Source organism: Myotis brandtii, unplaced genomic scaffold (assembly GCF_000412655.1).
Source record: "Myotis brandtii unplaced genomic scaffold, ASM41265v1 scaffold115, whole genome shotgun sequence".
In the NCBI taxonomy this organism is placed as follows: Eukaryota; Metazoa; Chordata; class Mammalia; order Chiroptera; family Vespertilionidae; genus Myotis; species Myotis brandtii.
This window is the reverse complement of record NW_005353967.1, coordinates 14,191,839-14,199,045: the sequence shown is the minus strand read 5'-3', so window position 1 is coordinate 14,199,045 and position 7,207 is coordinate 14,191,839. Positions and strand designations below refer to the sequence as shown.

The 7,207-nt window shown below is 38.7% G+C and overlaps 3 protein-coding genes across 3 annotated transcripts in view; 2 read left to right on the top strand and 1 right to left on the bottom strand.

Moving 5' to 3' along the window:
• The window catches only part of LOC102245565 (small EDRK-rich factor 1), a 2,768-nt gene extending 1,335 nt beyond the window's left edge, over nt 1-1,433 (top strand). Inside the window, exons 2-3 of the mRNA XM_014550302.1 lie at nt 683-807; nt 1,166-1,433. Coding sequence (XP_014405788.1) covers nt 683-807; nt 1,166-1,238 — 198 coding nt within the window. The 3' untranslated portion in view covers nt 1,239-1,433. The remainder of the gene's footprint in view (nt 1-682; nt 808-1,165) is intronic.
• The window catches only part of BDP1 (B double prime 1, subunit of RNA polymerase III transcription initiation factor IIIB), a 98,603-nt gene extending 91,948 nt beyond the window's left edge, over nt 1-6,655 (bottom strand). The window contains exons 1-2 of the mRNA XM_014550561.1: nt 6,652-6,655; nt 4,442-4,482 (exon numbers count right to left, since the gene is read on the bottom strand). Coding sequence (XP_014406047.1) covers nt 4,442-4,482; nt 6,652-6,655 — 45 coding nt within the window. The remainder of the gene's footprint in view (nt 1-4,441; nt 4,483-6,651) is intronic.
• A 57-nt stretch (nt 6,656-6,712) lies between these two features.
• Nucleotides 6,713-7,207, top strand: part of SMN1 (survival of motor neuron 1, telomeric) — a 20,747-nt gene continuing 20,252 nt past the window's right edge. Inside the window, exon 1 of the mRNA XM_014550555.1 lies at nt 6,713-7,207. Within this exon, the coding sequence (XP_014406041.1) occupies nt 7,106-7,207 (102 nt within the window). The 5' untranslated portion in view covers nt 6,713-7,105.

Here is a 7,207-nt window from a genome sequence, read left to right as displayed (position 1 = left end):
TCACCCCGGCGCGGCAGGCAGGGGGCCAGGGGCCGGCGGGGAATCCCCTTCGTACCCTGTGTTCAGACAGCAGAGAGGGACGGTGGGTTCCGATCGGGCCTGGAAGGGTGCCTGCCCCTCGGGTACGAGATTACACGGTGGAGAACCCCTGCCCGGAGGCGAGGGGTGTGAGACGGCCGCTCCGGAGGGGTCCGGGTCCGGAGGTGGTTTATAGCTGGTACTTAACCTCATCAGGCCTAATAAACACCCGGAGCTCCGACCCAGTCTCCTCCCTAGTTCTTTTGTTTAGCCCTCGCAGGTAATGTTTCACAGGCGTCTTGCTTAAGAGTTGGCTTGTGATGGGCCAGCTTGTGAGAAGTGTGGTCTCTGTGTATCTAGCTTTCTCACTCCACCCACACCCCGCAGAAGCCAGAACTAACTTTGGAATACTGACGCATATATAGACGGTTGGAATGGAATGCCCTTTAAAGAGATCTGGCATTTGCAGCCAGTGAACACCTTGATTGGTATAATACTCTTAAAGATCTTAAGTATTTACCTTTATGCTTCCTCCTTGTAGTCAGATCTGAGAACACCACTCAGTGCCGTACTTTGCTGGCTCATCTATTAAAAAGCAAACTTCAGATGCACTTAAGAGCCTTATACTGAAATTAACAATTTTGGAGATGGGTACAGAGCATGACTGTTTTTCTTTGTAGGTGGAAATCAACGAGAACTTGCCCGCCAGAAAAACATGAAGAAATCCCAGGAAATTAGCAAGGGAAAAAGAAAAGATGATAGCTTGACGGCCTCTCAGAGAAAACAGAGGTCAGTGATTCTAATGAAATTCTCAAGCCACTGAAGTTTTCTTTGTGGAGAATGGAATGCATTTTCTAAATTATTGGTAGAACTAGGCCTAACCTGCAGAAAGGGGTAACAGTTGAATATTTGTTGTGTGCCAGGCGTACTAAAACTATACGGATAGTTATCATCCCAGCCCATGGATGAAGAACTTAAAGTTCTTAAGCTATAATTTGTAAAGAACCTCATGCAACTCCGCCACACCATTAGAACTTCATTTAGCAAAAATACCATCTAATATACTGAATGGGTTATATACAGAACACAAGTGAGAACGTAATCAGCTTTTCTGTAACAACTTACAGCCTTTTCTCCCATTATAGAGAGACTCTGAGATCATGCGACAAAAGCAGAAAGCAGCTAATGAGAAGAAGTCTATGCAGACAAGAGAAAAATGATGACTGACAATTTGGAAAACCTGGGTACTACTGCCAACTAGGTGTATTATAAGCTCTATGATCAAGATTTTGTAGAGTGAACAGTCATTACATGTTACAACATATCTTTATAAAAACTATTTTAAACTTTACCTTTCAGTCTGACTTAGTGTAATGTTTCAGAACCGTTCTTCAAAGAATAAAACACTAACCATGCATGTGACATGTTGGTGAACATTATTTTTTATCAGCAGTGAGCACATATATAACTAAGTAGAGAGGTAATGTGATCAGATAATAGGAGTTCTTATATAAATCTACAATCTTTGTCTTAAAACTTTGTTAAGGTAGGTTTTTAAAGTCAACTTTATTATATAATAGAATTTAAGATTTTGCTTTATAATCAACTGGTATGCTTCAAGAATTTACAATATAGTACAAATGACCTGGAACTAAATGACCATAAACTAAATGGGTCTCAGTACTAGTAAGAGTTTTACTTTAGAGCTTTAACATTTTTTAAATAAGTGCCTTTAAAAAACAACAATAGACAGCCATCCGGAGCCTGCTACTCTAGTGACTTTGCTTTATAATCAACTGGTATGCTTCAAGAATTTACAATATAGTACAAATGACCTGGAACTAAATGACCATAAACTAAATGGGTCTCAGTACTAGTAAGAGTTTTACTTTAGAGCTTTAACATTTTTTAAAGAAGTGCCTTTAAAAAATAACAATAATTTTTTCTAGCAGAATTAGTTTTACAACAAAATTGAGATTTCCCATATGCCCCCTGCCCCTACATATATCACCTGCATAGTCTCCCCCATTATGAATATTCCCCCACCAGAGTGGTACATTTGTTGTAACTGATGAACCTTCATTAACACAGCATTATCACACAAGTACATAATTTACATTAGGATTCACCTTTTATGTTGTAAGAGTGCGTTCTTTTTTTCTTTTAATTCTCACCGAGGACATGCTTAGAGAGAGAGGGAGAGAGAGAAACATAGATCAGTTGCCTTCCATATGTGCCCCAGGGATCAAACCCATAACCCAGGTATGTGTCCTGACTGGGAATCAAACCGATACCTTTCCGTGCACAGGATGATGCTCAACCAACTGAGCCACTCCAGCTGGACAACAGTGCCAGTTTTTCAGTCTGTTCTGAGACTCTTAAAAAACTTGTGACTTTCCCTGGCCATTGTGCTCAGTGGTTGGAGTGATGGCCCTCACCAAAGGGTTGTGGGTTCTATCCCCAACCTAGGTCAGGTGTGTGCCAGCGGCAACCAATCATTGTATCTCTCTCACATCAATGTTTCTCTCTCTCCCTCCATTCAATTCTGTCTAAAAAGCAATGGAAAAATATCCTCTGGTGAGAATTAACAAAACAAAACAAAAAAACAACTGGTGACTTAATGATGTTTATAAATTTGAAAATAAACCTAGAGTAACTAAGGTTAGAGACTTTGTTCTTCTCTGAAGTAAATATGCATAATTATTTCAAAGAATAAAAATGCCATTGAAGTAGTAAATAAGATAACTTTAAAGTATTATTCAAATACTTGAATTTTCACATCACACAATTAAACAAATTTTTACTTATCATCTAATATGTCTACCTCTATGCTAATGGCCAGAACTTCAGAATTCTCTTAGTGTCTTTTTTTTTTTTTTTTTTGGTGTCAGAAGTGGGATATGAATCTCTTAGTGTCTTAATGAAGGTTCTGGTAATCTTGTGATAGGTCACTAACCAATTGTACTACCCATAAATAGGACAGAATTCTAAGTGTCTCGAATACTGAATGAGGCAAACATGAAATTGTTTAGCCTCAGTTTTTATCTTCATATTAGCACAGATTTTCAGTTAAAGTAAAGCTTTGTTCTATTTATTCAGTTAATTTCAGTCTTCAAAATGTTATATGAGGGTAGTCACAAGGGGAAAGGATTATAGTAGCTTAGGTTACATTCTAATGAAAAGAATAATGAAGAAGTCTAATTGTACCACAAAGATTCTTTATGGGTCTGATTTCTGTAATTCTATCTCTAGAATTTCTACACAGAGTGATAAGCCATGAGTACAGAGAACTTTTTATGCTTTAAGCCATATCCTTTATTTGCTTTCTTTTAATGAATAATTTTCATATTCAAGATAGCCCATGTAGTGGAATTACTTTGGACTTTTTTAAAAGTTAAACAATTCTTATGAATCTAGGGAAAACTACAGTTCCCAAAGAACATAATAAATACAGTGGGGCCTTGACTTACGAGTGTCCCGACTAATGAGTTTTTTGAGATACCAGCTGTCTCTCTGCCGTTTTTGAGAATTGAGTTAATAGAGTAATTTGAGTTAACGAGCTCCTTAACGAGCTCGGTCTCGGAACGAATTAAACTCGTAAGTCAAGGCCCCACTGTATTAGGATAAAGAAGATCTCTGGGTTATAATTAATCATTGAGACATATCCAAACTGTATGTTATTCATGTTATGGTATTTACTTGAATAAATTAACTGTTAAAATACAGGGTTTGATTTTTACCTTCAACATCACCAGACATTTCTTATAGAAAAGGGAGAAAATTAAGGGTAATTGCTGAACTATATTGACACTTTATTATCTTGTTAATCCTCACCAGAGGATATTTTTTTCCATTGATTTTTAGAGAGGGTGGAAGGGAGGGGGAGAGACAGAGAGAGAAACATTGATGTGAGACAGACACATTGATTGGTTTCCTCCTGCATGGACCCCAACCAGGGCCAGGGATTGAGCCTGTAATCTAGGTACATGCCCTTGGCCTGCAACGGACCCTTTGTCTATAGGCCAACATTCTATCTACTGAGCCAAACCAGGTAGGACTTTACTGACACTTTAGTTTCTTTTCATGTAGCATATTTAAACAAAGTAATTAAAATATCTAAACTTTTAAAGAGGGAAACTGGTTAATTACAAAATATAAAGGGTAAAATACAGGTGAATAATTGGAACAAGTCAGCAAAGTTATTCCTTTGAGTTGTTACCAAAGCAAGATAAAATTATTTAGATGAAGTAGTACCAACTTTACAATGTAATTTGAAAAATACCAAAATCCATGAAATACCCTTATTAAAAATACTATGTTACATCATCCTTAATAGGAGGTAGTGCATTATAATTAGCAATCTTCGTAAGTCCTGCTGAAAATAAGAGGGAGCAGCTGCTACTGCCCAAGGTGATATACTGAGGTCAGTTTCATCAGTTACTTGATTCCTTTCGAATGCCTTTTCTGTTAGTGGCAGTGTAAGAAATTATTACCCACTTATCAAACTAGGCTGTTTTTGAAATTGGGCTAAAAGGAACTATTGATTACTAGCATTATTTTTCTAACTTTAAATATATATATATATTGCTCTTTTTCCCCATGTTTTTATAGATGGAAAGAGTTTACCCATTCTGGAAAGTGAAAATATATTTTTGTGTTATATTTTCAAGTTCCACCTTATAAAGAGAGCTTTTTTGTTTAAGTCAGGTGTACTATTGCTGTTTGTTTTGAGTCTATAATCTGTTTCAAAACTACTGAATTTTAAAAAGAATATCCCCCTCAATGATATACACTGAGTGGCCAGATTATTGTGACCGGCCATATTATTATGACCACCCCATCAGTACAATGAAGTGAATTAGTTATGCAACTAATCATAATAACAAAACCTTGAGAGTATTTGCTTAGGAAGTTTTCAATATTCAGTATTTTTGGAAGTTTTCAATATTCAGTATTTTTGGAAGTATTTTTGGGGTGGTTATAATCTGGCCGGTCATAATAATCTGGCCCCTCAGTATATATAAAATTATCACCTTAAATATATGCAATTTTCATTTTTCAATCATACCGCAATAAAACTGGGGGGCGGGGGGGACATATCCCTAAAGTGAAAACCTAATATAAAATTGGCTTTGACAATCAGATGATTTGTACATTTTACCATCTGTGTAATGGTTTTAACAGGGAGAGCAACTAAGCAGGGAGTATGTCAACTTCTTTAGGTAAATTCCTAATTGCCTTTGATGATGAAGATCTATAAACACCAAAAATTCAATTAAAATTATTTTTATGATTGTCATGGTTTTTCATTAGATCAAAATGGAATAAGAACAGTTATTAAACTGCCTCCTACAACTTCATCTGCTAAAATATTTGCTTTATAATAATCACATATTGAAAGATGTTGTCTTTTCAGATGGCCAAGTCATGAAAATGTCAGTGAGATAAGAAGAATGACTTACAAGTTGCTCAAATGCACTTCCTTATTAATTCCAGGAATATTTAAAACTTACTACAGGCTTTCCCTTACAACTTTGCTTCTTAAAAACAAAACCTTTTACAAAGCGCTCATTATACACATTAAAAGTTCACAGATAGCTTGTTATTGGACCAATTGCCCAGGAAAATTAAGATTTAAATCTTTTTTGCTTTTATTTATTTTTAATTTAAATTCTTTATTGTTGAAAGTATTACATATGTCTTCTTTTCCCCCATTGACCTCTCCCCCATCCGCTCCCACCCCCCAGCACATGCCCTCACCCCCCTACTGTCTGTGTCCATTGGTTATGCTTATATGCATGCATACAAGTCCCCTAGCCACCCTCCCCACCTTCTGAGGTTTGATGATGTTCGATGCTTCTATGTTTCTGGACCTAACTTTTTTATTGATTTTTAGAAAGAGGAAGAGAGAGAGGAACATCGATTTGTTGTTCTACTTACTTATGCATTCATTGGTTGAGTCTTGTATGTGCCCTGATCCAGGATGGAACCTGCAACCTTGGCTCATCAGTACAATGCTCTAACCAATGGTTCTCAACCTGTGGGTCGCGACCCCTTTGGCGGTCAAACGACCCTTTCACAGGGGTCGCCTAAGACCATCCTGCATATCAGATATTTACATTACAATTCATAACAGTAGCAACCTTACAGTTATGAAGTAGCAACGAAAATAATTTTATGGTTGGGTCACAACATGAGGAACTGTATTTAAAGGGCCAGAAGGTTGATAACCACTGCTTTATTTCATTTTTTTTTTTTTAACCCTCACCCGAAGATATTTTTCCATTGATTTTTAGGGAGAGTGGAAGAGAGAGGAAAACACACAGAGAGAAACATCAATGTGAGAGAGACACATTGATTGGTTGCCTCCTGCTAGTGCCATGACCAGGGTCCTGGCAGGGGAGGAGCCTGCAACCAAGGTACATGCCCTGGACCAGATCGAACCCAGGATCCTTTGGTCCCCAGGCACTGAGCCAAACCAGCTGGGGCAAGGCTAACACTCTTTAAAGCACTTTAAGAAATGTATTATCGGTTACCTATGGAGTGATTTTTTTTCTTTTTTTTGGAGGGGGCACCCGGATTTGAACCGGGGACCTCTTGGCCTATGGAGTGATTTTTATTGTATTGGTTTACCCATTATTTCCTAAATTACCTGCAATAAACACTTAAAAAAAAAATCTCACCTGAGAATTGTTTATTGATTTTAGAGCGAGAGAAACACTGATGTAAGAGAAACATCTATGGGGTTGCCTTCCACGCGCGCCCTTCGGGGGGTAATCAACCCCCAAGCTATGTGCCCTCCCATTCAGCAACCTTTGGTGTACGGGAGGCTGCTCCAACCAGCTGAGCCACTCCAGCCACTGCAATGAGCACCATTCTCAAAGAAAAGGTACCGTTCAAAACAAAAACACCCTGGTAGAACCTACGAAGACACCAAAAAGTGAAATCGAAGAATTGAGAGAATACAGAGAGGAAAAACAAACATGGCAGATGGAGACCGCTGGGAGATAGGGCGCGGAATGCCCCAGGCCGCCGGCTGCTTCCGGGCCACCGTACTCTTCCGCTCCCAGAGGGCCCTGCGGCGGAAATGGTCATTCTCCGAGGCAAGCAGCCCACGCCGCGCACCGGTGGGATCCTCGCCATGGCGATGGGGGGCGGAGGTGGCGGCGGTGTTCCGGAGCAGGAGGAC